A 12,500-nucleotide genomic window follows, 5' to 3' on the forward strand; every position below is an offset into this window, starting at 1 on the left:
AGATTATAATTAAAGGACATTTTTGTAAGGGTTGATACATTTTTCGTTTGGGCAATTCAAGTCTAAATTATCAAAGTGGAAATTACAAACGCTCAAACTATGATCCTACATCTGTAGTCTACTCTATTCACACGACACAAAAAACACACACAGTTTACAACACATCTTTTAAGTTTCTATGTCCATCAGTGTTGTAGAGCTCTGTAGACTACATATTTACAGTCAAATACCTTTTAGTATCACTTTAGTATACTACAAGTGAACAAGTATAGTACTTTAGTATACTACATGTGAACAAGTATAGTACTTTAGTATACTACAAGTGAACACGTATAGTACTTTATTATACTACAAGTGAACAAGTATAGTACTTTATTATACTACAAGTGAACACGTATAGTACTTTAGTATACTACAAGTGAATAAATATAGTACTTTAGTATACTACAAGTGAATAAGTATAGTACTTTAGTGTACTACAAGTGAATACGTATAGTACTTTAGTATACTACAAGTGATTAAGTATAGTACTTTAGTATACTACACGTGAATAAGTATAGTACTTTAGTATACTACAAGCGATTAAGTATAGTACTTTAGTATACTACAAGTGAACATGTATAGTACTTTAGTATACTACAAGTGAATAAGTGTAGTACTTTAGTATACTACAAGTGAATAAGTATAGGACAGTCAAGCACTTACATTTCCAACCAAACCTACAGTACTGTTATAATCTAAAGGACCCACATGATTACCATCTAATAATAACGTACATATTGTATGCAGAACTTCCGTATGGTGTAGTCTACCAACACAGTGACGTCTTCCACAGCCACCCGGACGTTACCATAGGTCCAACAGCCCTGGTCTGGCCAGTACTGGTAACACTTGTCCTAGTGGTTTGGAAACACACACACAAACAGGGAAGCAAATGAGTCACCGCAGGACACGCAGGTTTTAATCATAGAGAATGTTCCAATGTCGTCTATACTAGCACCCTGACTTTAGTATAGAACAGGGTTGGAGTCAGTTCCATTTTAATTCCAGTTCATTCAGAAAGTATAAATAACCTAATTCCAACGTCAATGATACCGTTTCCTTTTTGAAAAGCATTGAAGAGAATTGGAATTGGAATTTCTGTGTATTTACTGAATTGACAGGAGTATATATATAATTGACCCCAACACGGTATGAAACAAATTATCGGGTGTGCATTTCTAAGTGGTATGCTAGCATGGAGACTGCATGTTTACAAGTCATTCTAAGTGCTATGCTAGCATGGAGACTGCATGTTTACAGGTCATTCTAAGTGCTATGCTAGCATGGAGACTGCATGTCTACAGGTCATTCAAAGTGGTAGGCTAGCATAGAGACTGCATGTTTACAGGTCATTCTAAGTGCTATGCTAGCATGGAGACTGCATGCTAGCATATAAGTGGTATGCTAGCATGGAGACTGCATGTTTACAGGTCATTCTAAGTGCTATGCTAGCATGGAGACTGCATGTTTACAGGTCATTCTAAGTGCTATGCTAGCATGGAGACTGCATGTTTACAGGTCATTCTAAGTGGTAGGCTAGCATGGAGACTGCATGTCTCGTACGGTGTAGCCATCATTTTCCAAGCTAAACTGACCAAGATGCACCCTCCAACGACACATAAAACCCTCACATATTTCTGCCCAAAAATAATGAGTATTTCTCTCAACCAGTGGCCTAAGGGCTTATTAGGTGAGCGCTGATGACGACCTGTGATAAGCAGTGCTCACTTTGTTAAAGGAAGGGGGGGCGTAAAAAAAATATTTATCTTGTCCATTCCCAGGGTGCCGTTGGAGAGACGCATCGCTGCGGAGCTCCTCCAACGTTCTGTTAAAAACATTTATCTGATGTAGATCCTGTAGCAGATATAGCCTCCGGTAGAAAGAGCACGGGGCCTTTTCTGTAGCCTACAGGCAGGATATAACATGAAGGACATAGTGAAAAAAGAAAGTCCTTCTGTATTTCCCGCTGTGTAAACACATTGCCAATACGCTCAGGATAACACCGGATTAAAAGCTGGGTAGCTGATATTCAGAGCTTAAAATAGCCACATTGATTAGTCACGTGATTCTGGACTAATAAAGCCTATGTAATTGCCTGATTTATCAAAATGGTAGGCCTACCACAGAGATGGACATTCATACAATTCCATTGCGGGCTGACACTGTAGGCTACATCCCAGTAAGCACAGACAGACGCCAACGTCATTTGAAAGTCTTCTCTTTTCGGTCCTGTCCAGGCGTCGTTTTTTGGGGTCGAGACCGGCCTTGAACCAATCATAAACCTTTGTATTTGGTTCAGATTTGACGCGGTAGGGCCAGCCTTGATTGGACCAGCATTGATTGGACCAAATCTGAGCCAATCATAGACCTCTATGTTTGGACCAAATCAAGTCTGCTCCAGACCGAACCAAATCAGAACCTAAATGAACCTAACTTCAACGTCTGGAAAATACTATATTTTAGACGTCTTTTCAACATCGTTTTGCTTACTAGGACTGTTCTGGATTTGTAGGGGTATAGGAGGGTGGCATTGAATGCATCACCATCCTAAAGGTGACTGGTAAGACACTGAGTGCAGTAGAGAATGTGAGGGCTTAATCTGCCAGCCAGCCAGTCAATCAGAATTAGCCCGTCTAAAACCACTTAAAGAGAGTTTGCTGACTAATTATGATAAAGCTTTAGAGGGCTTTATTAGCCATTATTTAATCATTGATTCCGAGCAGCACAAAAGCTGATTTTAATCTCCTTTCTTTCCTGTTTTTATTGATCTCTGCAAGGTTAGCTCTCTCTCTCTCTCTCTCTCTCTCTCTCTCTCTCTCTCTCTCTCTCTCTCTCTCTCTCTCTCTCTCTCTCTCTCTCTCTCTCTCTCTCTCTCTCTCTCTCTCTCTCTCTCTCTCTCTCTCTCTCTCTCTCTCTCTCTCTCTCTCCAGGGTAAAGCTCCTTGGGACTGCTCACAGGGGAAAGTACACATGGAGACAGATGACCTCGTCTGTTTAAGGAGAGATTGTGAAGTGGAAATGGATGGCTTGACTTCAGAGGCTTGAGGGCACTCAAACAAGTGTAGCAGCAATGTGTTCGTGTAGTAGTAACATAGGATGAGTGTAGTAGTAATATAGGATGAGTGTAGTAGTAATATAGTATTGGTATCAGTGTAGTAGTAATATAGGATTTGTGTAGTAGTAACATAGGATTAGTGTAGTAGTAATATAGGATTAGTGTAGTAGTAATATAGGATTAGTGTAGTACTAATATAGTATTAGTGTAGTAGTAGTATAGTATTAGTATCAGTGTAGTAGTAATACAGGATTAGAGTAGTAGTAATAGTATAGGATTAGTGTAGTACTAATATAGGATTAGTGTAGTAGTAATATATGATTAGTGTAGTACTAATATAGTATTAGTGTAGTAGTAGTATAGTATTAGTATCAGTGTAGTAGTAATATAGGATTAGAGTAGTAGTAGTAGTATAGGATTAGTGTAGTACTAATATAGGATTAGTGTAGTACTAATATAGTATTAGTGTAGTAGTAATATAGTATTAGTATCAGTGTAGTAGTGTAGCAGTAATATAGTATTAGTGTAGTAGTAGTATAGTATTAGTATCAGTGTAGTCGTGTAGCAGTAATATAGTATTAGTGTAGTAGTAGTATAGTATTAGTATCAGTGTAGTAGTGTAGCAGTAATGTGTAATGAAGACAGTTGCTGTATTTCTAGTGCAGGTATAACATTATAGAGAAAGTCAAAGTGAAAGTAACAGTGTTGACACTGAAAAAGCCAGGAAGTCTTGTAACCAATCACCTCTTTCCTCTCTTTCAGGTTGGTCAGCATGACAATAGTTGCCGTCTTCTGTTCCCATATCATCCTCCAGAAGTCTGCTACCGTGTCTTGTTTAGGACCTGGAACACAACAGTCCATCACCTCATTAACCCATTCATCTTTGTTGACATTACGGAACCAGCAGCCATGTTTAAAAATAAAATAATAAAAATGTGTTATTATATTTGGAAAACACACGCGACACTTTCATTTAAATATTTGCTGCAGAAAAACATCGATTTATTTACCTTGTGCTGCGATAAATTTGTTATTGTCCGTGTAGCCCTAACAAAAAATAAAAACACTGTTAATTTATAACATTACAATGGAAACTGGTCTTGTTTCGGTTTGGAATAATAACATGATAGATTATATAATATGTTGAAACATATATGATTTATTATGAATATTATTATATATATATATATATAATCCCAACCTTATTTAGGCCGAAGAAGAACACACATTTTTTAAAAAGCTAGATCCCCAACTCACATGGATATAGGAAGCGTTGATGTAGTCTGAAGAGAGGTTTCCATCTAGCTGTGTTAACACCACCCTGGAATGGTCATCTGTTAAAAACACATGGACACTTTAGGGCTTTTCTTCACAACATTTCAGACAACAATTCCAGTAGGTAAAACTGGTGTCAAAATGGGTGTAAAGACAATTCCTTGATCTCTATTCTATTCTATTCCTTGATCTCTATTCTATTCCTTGATCTCTATTCTATTCTATTCCTTGATCTCTATTCTATTCCTTGATCTCTATTCTATTCTATTCCTTGATCTCTATTCCATTCGATCTCTATTCTATTCTATTCCTTGATCTCTACTCTATTCTATTCTATTCCTTGATCTCTATTCTATTCCTTGATCTCTATTCTATTCCTTGATCTCTATTCTATTCTATTCCTTGATCTCTATTCTATTCTATTCCTTGATCTCTATTCTATTCCTTGATCTCTATTCTATTCCTTGATCTCTATTCTATTCTATTCCTTGATCTCTATTCTATTCTATTCCTTGATCTCTATTCTATTCCTTGATCTCTATTCTATTCCTTGATCTCTATTCTATTCCTTGATCTCTATTCTATTCCTTGATCTCTATTCTATTCTATTCCTTGATCTCTATTCTATTCTATTCCTTGATCTCTATTCTATTCCTTGATCTCTATTCTATTCCTTGATCTCTATTCTATTCTATTCCTTGATCTCTATTCTATTCTATTCCTTGATCTCTATTCTATTCCTTGATCTCTATTCTATTCTATTCGATCTCTATTCTATTCTATTCCTTGATCTCTATTCTATTCTATTCCTTGATCTCTATTCTATTCGATCTCTATTCTATTCTATTCCTTGATCTCTATTCTATTCTATTCCTTGATCTCTATTCTATTCGATCTCTATTCTATTCTATTCCTTGATCTCTATTCTATTCTATTCGATCTCTATTCTATTCGATCTCTATTCTATTCTATTCCTCGATCTCTATTCTATTCCTTGATCTCTATTCTATTCTATTCCTTGATCTCTATTCTATTCCTTGATCTCTATTCTATTCCTTGATCTCTATTCTATTCTATTCCTTGATCTCTATTCTATTCTATTCCTTGATCTCTATTCTATTCTATTCCTTGATCTCTATTCTATTCTATTCCTTGATCTCTATTCTATTCCTTGATCTCTATTCTATTCTATTCCTTGATCTCTACTCTATTCGATCTCTATTCTATTCGATCTCTATTCTATTCTATTCCTCGATCTCTATTCTATTCCTTGATCTCTATTCTATTCTATTCCTTGATCTCTATTCTATTCTATTCCTTGATCTCTACTCTATTCTATTCTATTCCTTGATCTCTATTCTATTCCTTGATCTCTATTCTATTCTATTCCTTGATCTCTACTCTATTCGATCTCTATTCTATTCTATTCCTTGATCTCTATTCTATTCTATTCCTTGATCTCTACTCTATTCTATTCTATTCCTTGATCTCTATTCTATTCCTTGATCTCTATTCTATTCTATTCCTTGATCTCTACTCTATTCGATCTCTATTCTATTCTATTCCTTGATCTCTATTCTATTCTATTCCTTGATCTCTACTCTATTCTATTCTATTCCTTGATCTCTATTCTATTCCTTGATCTCTATTCTATTCTATTCCTTGATCTCTACTCTATTCGATCTCTATTCTATTCTATTCCTTGATCTCTATTCTATTCGATCTCTATTCTATTCTATTCCTTGATCTCTATTCTATTCTATTCCTTGATCTCTATTCTATTCTATTCCTTGATCTCTACTCTATTCGATCTCTATTCTATTCTATTCCTTGATCTCTATTCTATTCCCTGATCTCTATTCTATTCTATTCCTTGATCTCTATTCTATTCGATCTCTATTCTATTCTATTCCTTGATCTCTACTCTATTCGATCTCTATTCTATTCTATTCCTCGATCTCTATTCTATTCCTTGATCTCTACTCTATTCGATCTCTATTCTATTCTATTCCTTGATCTCTATTCTATTCCCTGATCTCTATTCTATTCTATTCCTTGATCTCTATTCTATTCGATCTCTATTCTATTCTATTCCTTGATCTCTATTCTATTCCTTGATCTCTATTCTATTCTATTCCTTGATCTCTATTCTATTCTATTCCTTGATCTCTACTCTATTCGATCTCTATTCTATTCTATTCCTTGATCTCTATTCTATTCTATTCCTTGATCTCTATTCTATTCTATTCCTTGATCTCTACTCTATTCGATCTCTATTCTATTCTATTCCTTGATCTCTATTCTATTCCCTGATCTCTATTCTATTCTATTCCTTGATCTCTATTCTATTCGATCTCTATTCTATTCTATTCCTTGATCTCTATTCTATTCTATTCCTCGATCTCTATTCTATTCCTTGATCTCTATTCTATTCTATTCCTTGATCTCTATTCTATTCTATTCCTTGATCTCTACTCTATTCGATCTCTATTCTATTCTATTCCTTGATCTCTATTCTATTCCCTGATCTCTATTCTATTCTATTCCTTGATCTCTATTCTATTCGATCTCTATTCTATTCTATTCCTTGATCTCTATTCTATTCTATTCCTTGATCTCTATTCTATTCCTTGATCTCTATTCTATTCTATTCCTTGATCTCTACTCTATTCGATCTCTATTCTATTCCTTGATCTCTATTCTATTCTATTCCTTGATCTCTATTCTATTCTATTCCTCGATCTCTATTCTATTCCTTGATCTCTATTCTATTCTATTCCTTGATCTCTATTCTATTCTATTCCTTGATCTCTACTCTATTCGATCTCTATTCTATTCTATTCCTTGATCTCTATTCTATTCCTTGATCTCTATTCTATTCTATTCCTTGATCTCTATTCTATTCCTTGATCTCTATTCTATTCGATCTCTATTCTATTCTATTCCTTGATCTCTATTCTATTCTATTCCTTGATCTCTATTCTATTCCTTGATCTCTATTCTATTCTATTCCTTGATCTCTACTCTATTCGATCTCTATTCTATTCTATTCCTTGATCTCTATTCTATTCCCTGATCTCTATTTTGTATTGAACAGATCCTAAAAGTCGGGAGTGAAGATGAACAAATTTCAGCCTGGTCTCAGTTTCTATAAAAATGGACCGAGGGTTAATTAAAGAATAGACCAAATAGGAAGTGAAACTGTCAAAAGGAAGCGCAGGCAGAACGAGAAGAGTTGACTATCTGTGAGGATCTGTATCTACTGCTGTGTGAATACATGTCGCTAGGGAACGAGTCTCGCATCACTGACCGATGCCAAAATAACTTTTGACTTATGCTCTGCAAATAGATACAGACCCAGGAAATGTGGCTCCAAATGACTATCAAGTTGTTCTTTGACACTAGTTAATGATATAGATGTAGAGAGAATGAGATGGAGCTCCTCACATGGGAGGATGTTGGGATATCTCTAGTTAATGATATAGAGAGAATGAGATGGAGCTCCTCACATGGAAGGATGTTGAGATATCACTAGTTAATGATATAGAGAGAATGAGATGGAGCCCTCACATGGGAGGATGTTGGGATATCACTAGTTAATGTTGTAGAGAGAATGAGATGGAGCTCCTCACATGGAAGGATGTTGGGATATCACTAGTTAATGATATACATGTAGAGAGAATGAGATGGAGCCCTCACATGGAAGGATGTTGGGATATCACTAGTTAATGATATACATGTAGAGAGAATGAGATGGAGCCCTCACATGGAAGGATGTTGGGATATCACTAGTTAATGATATAGAGAGAATGAGATGGAGCTCCTCACATGGAAGGATGTTGGGATATCTGTTCTTTTCTCTGTTGTCTTCTTTGTTGGCCTCCTGGTATGTCCCTTGGGTATATCCAGACGGCAACGACTGAAAACAAAACAGAACACACCACAGTCAGTCAGTCACACTCAGTCACAGCCAGCCAGCCAGTCCGTCAGCCAGCCAGTAAGTCAGCCAGCCAGCCAGCCAGCCAGTCCGTCAGCCAGCCAGTCAGCCAGCCAGCCAGTCAGTCCATCAGCCAGCCAGTCAGCCAGCCAGCCAGCCAGCCAGTCCGTCAGCCAGCCAGTCAGCCAGTCAGTCAGCCAGTCAGTCAGTCAGTAATACTAGGCTGATCCCAGATCTGTTTGTGACAACGACCGTAGGACGACCCCAGCACAAACAGATCTGACAACGACCGTAGGACGACCCCAGCACAAACAGATCTGACAACGACCGTAGGACGACCCCAGCACAAACAGATCTGACAACGACCGTAGGACGACCCCAGCACAAACAGATCTGACAACGACCGTAGGACGACCCCAGCACAAACAGATCTGACAACGACCGTAGGACGACCCCAGCACAAACAGATCTGACAACGACCGTAGGACGACCCCAGCACAAACAGATCTGACAACGACCGTAGGACGACCCCAGCACAAACAGATCTGGGACCAGGCTAAGCTGCACTGTACAGTTTCACACCTGTTGTATCCTGAGCACGTGGTGGCGAACAGATCTGGGACCAGGCTAAGCTGCACTGTACAGTTTCACACCTGTTGTATCCTGAGCACGTGGTGGCGAACAGATCTGGGACCAGGCTAAGCTGCACTGTACAGTTTCACACCTGTTGTATCCTGAGCACGTGGCGAATAAACTTTGAAACTTTAAAAAAGTTGAATCAACCGCCACGTCTAACGAGTGGTTCAACAGTTTACATGACATCCATTAAAAACCTATCAGGTTCCCAGGATTACATTGGCCTTGCTTCCAGGCAGAGCATGTGCATTGTATAGTGTAACCAATAGGTCTTTGTTAAGGCAGTCTATCGGCACTTCCTGTACGACCTCTTGTCCATTAACAGTGACTAACGTAAACTTCCTCTACGTGGAAAACCTCCCACAAAGAGTGTATCCTACGGTCCAAAGATCCTGAATCATCCTGAATCATAAACTCAAGGCTGCGTTTGGACGTCCGTAGAAACCCCCCCCCCCCCCCGAATCATGAATCCCCAAATAGAACACAGGGACACTTTATCAACGAGTCATACATGTGTGACACATGATGAACCACTATACTTTTCCTAATTTCCTCAAGATATCAAAATACACAGTGTCTAGGTATCAACCCACAGGGTCCAACACAGTGGCTGGGTATCAACCCACAGGGTCCAACACAGTGTCTAGGTATCAACCCACAGGGTCCAACACAGTGTCTGGGTATCAACCCACAGGGTCCAACACAGTGTCTGGGTATCAACCCACAGGGTCCAACACAGTGTCTAGGTATCAACACACAGTGTCTAGGTATCAACCCACAGGGTCCAACACAGTGTCTGGGTATCAACCCACAGGGTCCAACACAGTGTCTGGGTATCAACCCACAGGGTCCAACACAGTGTCTAGGTATCAACACACAGTGTCTAGGTATCAACCCACAGGGTCCAACACAGTGTCTGGGTATCAACCCACAGGGTCCAACACAGTGTCTGGGTATCAACCCACAGGGTCCAACACAGTGTCTAGGTATCAACACACAGTGTCTAGGTATCAACCCACAGGGTCCAACACAGTGTCTGGGTATCAACCCACAGGGTCCAACACAGTGTCTGGGTATCAACCCACAGGGTCCAACACAGTGTCTAGGTATCAACACACAGTGTCTAGGTATCAACACACAGTGTCTAGGTATCAACACACAGTGTCTAGGTATCAACACACAGTGTCTAGGTATCAACACACAGTGTCTAGGTATCAACCCACAGGGTCCAACACAGTGTCTGGGTATCAACACACAGGGTCCAACACAGTGTCTGGGTATCAACCCACAGGGTCCAACACAGTGTCTGGGTATCAACCCACAGGGTCCAACACAGTGTCTGGGTATCAACCCACAGGGTCCAACACAGTGTCTGGGTATCAACCCACAGGGTCCAACACAGTGTCTAGGTATCAACCCACAGGGTCCAACACAGTGTCTGGGTATCAACCCACAGGGTCCAACACAGTGTCTGGGTATCAACCCACAGGGTCCAACACAGTGTCTAGGTATCAACCCACAGGGTCCAACACAGTGTCTGGGTATCAACACACAGTGTCTAGGTATCAACCCACAGGGTCCAACAGTGTCTGGGTATCAACCCACAGGGTCCAACACAGTGTCTGGGTATCAACCCACAGGGTCCAACACAGTGTCTAGGTATCAACCCACAGGGTCCAACACAGTGTCTAGGTATCAACCCACAGGGTCCAACACAGTGTCTGGGTATCAACCCACAGGGTCCAACACAGTGTCTAGGTATCAACACACAGGGTCCAACACAGTGTCTGGGTATCAACCCACAGGGTCCAACACAGTGTCTGGGTATCAACACACAGTGTCTAGGTATCAACCCACAGGGTCCAACACAGTGTCTGGGTATCAACCCACAGGGTCCAACACAGTGTCTGGGTATCAACCCACAGGGTCCAACACAGTGTCTAGGTATCAACCCACAGGGTCCAACACAGTGTCTGGGTATCAACACACAGTGTCTAGGTATCAACCCACAGGGTCCAACACAGTGTCTGGGTATCAACCCACAGGGTCCAACACAGTGTCTGGGTATCAACCCACAGGGTCCAACACAGTGTCTAGGTATCAACCCACAGGGTCCAACACAGTGTCTAGGTATCAACCCACAGGGTCCAACACAGTGTCTGGGTATCAACCCACAGGGTCCAACACAGTGTCTAGGTATCAACACACAGGGTCCAACACAGTGTCTGGGTATCAACCCACAGGGTCCAACACAGTGTCTGGGTATCAACACACAGTGTCTAGGTATCAACCCACAGGGTCCAACACAGTGTCTGGGTATCAACCCACAGGGTCCAACACAGTGTCTGGGTATCAACCCACAGGGTCCAACACAGTGTCTGGGTATCAACACACAGTGTCTAGGTATCAACCCACAGGGTCCAACACAGTGTCTGGGTATCAACACACAGGGTCCAACACAGTGTCTGGGTATCAACCCACAGGGTCCAACACAGTGTCTGGGTATCAACACACAGTGTCTAGGTATCAACCCACAGGGTCCAACACAGTGTCTGGGTATCAACCCACAGGGTCCAACACAGTGTCTAGGTATCAACCCACAGGGTCCAACACAGTGTCTGGGTATCAACCCACAGGGTCCAACACAGTGTCTGGGTATCAACCCACAGGGTCCAACACAGTGTCTAGGTATCAACCCACAGGGTCCAACACAGTGTCTGGGTATCAACACACAGTGTCTAGGTATCAACCCACAGGGTCCAACACAGTGTCTGGGTATCAACCCACAGGGTCCAACACAGTGTCTGGGTATCAACCCACAGGGTCCAACACAGTGTCTAGGTATCAACCCACAGGGTCCAACACAGTGTCTAGGTATCAACCCACAGGGTCCAACACAGTGTCTGGGTATCAACCCACAGGGTCCAACACAGTGTCTAGGTATCAACACACAGGGTCCAACACAGTGTCTGGGTATCAACCCACAGGGTCCAACACAGTGTCTGGGTATCAACACACAGTGTCTAGGTATCAACCCACAGGGTCCAACACAGTGTCTGGGTATCAACCCACAGGGTCCAACACAGTGTCTGGGTATCAACCCACAGGGTCCAACACAGTGTCTAGGTATCAACCCACAGGGTCCAACACAGTGTCTGGGTATCAACACACAGTGTCTAGGTATCAACCCACAGGGTCCAACACAGTGTCTGGGTATCAACCCACAGGGTCCAACACAGTGTCTGGGTATCAACCCACAGGGTCCAACACAGTGTCTAGGTATCAACCCACAGGGTCCAACACAGTGTCTAGGTATCAACCCACAGGGTCCAACACAGTGTCTGGGTATCAACCCACAGGGTCCAACACAGTGTCTAGGTATCAACACACAGGGTCCAACACAGTGTCTGGGTATCAACCCACAGGGTCCAACACAGTGTCTGGGTATCAACACACAGTGTCTAGGTATCAACCCACAGGGTCCAACACAGTGTCTGGGTATCAACCCACAGGGTCCAACACAGTGTCTGGGTATCAACCCACAGGGTCCAACACA

General features: G+C 41.1%; 1 protein-coding gene across 10 annotated transcripts in view; it reads right to left on the bottom strand.

Annotated features, from left to right (window-relative positions):
- ptprea (protein tyrosine phosphatase receptor type Ea) overlaps positions 1 to 12,500 on the bottom strand; it is a 140,454-nt gene that overhangs the window by 10,957 nt on the left and 116,997 nt on the right. For all 10 annotated transcript variants that reach the window (XM_090218015.1, XM_090218017.1, XM_090218014.1 and 7 more), the window contains 5 exons: positions 8,200 to 8,290; positions 4,354 to 4,430; positions 4,107 to 4,143; positions 3,841 to 3,938; positions 777 to 896 (listed from right to left, as the gene is read on the bottom strand). In XM_090218015.1, coding sequence (XP_090074141.1) covers positions 777 to 896; positions 3,841 to 3,938; positions 4,107 to 4,143; positions 4,354 to 4,430; positions 8,200 to 8,290 — 423 coding nt within the window. The remainder of the gene's footprint in view (positions 1 to 776; positions 897 to 3,840; positions 3,939 to 4,106; positions 4,144 to 4,353; positions 4,431 to 8,199; positions 8,291 to 12,500) is intronic.

The sequence above is a fragment of the Oncorhynchus mykiss genome, chromosome 23 (assembly GCF_057628025.1).
Source record: "Oncorhynchus mykiss isolate SJ-2025 chromosome 23, ASM5762802v1, whole genome shotgun sequence".
Taxonomy (NCBI): Eukaryota; Metazoa; Chordata; class Actinopteri; order Salmoniformes; family Salmonidae; genus Oncorhynchus; species Oncorhynchus mykiss.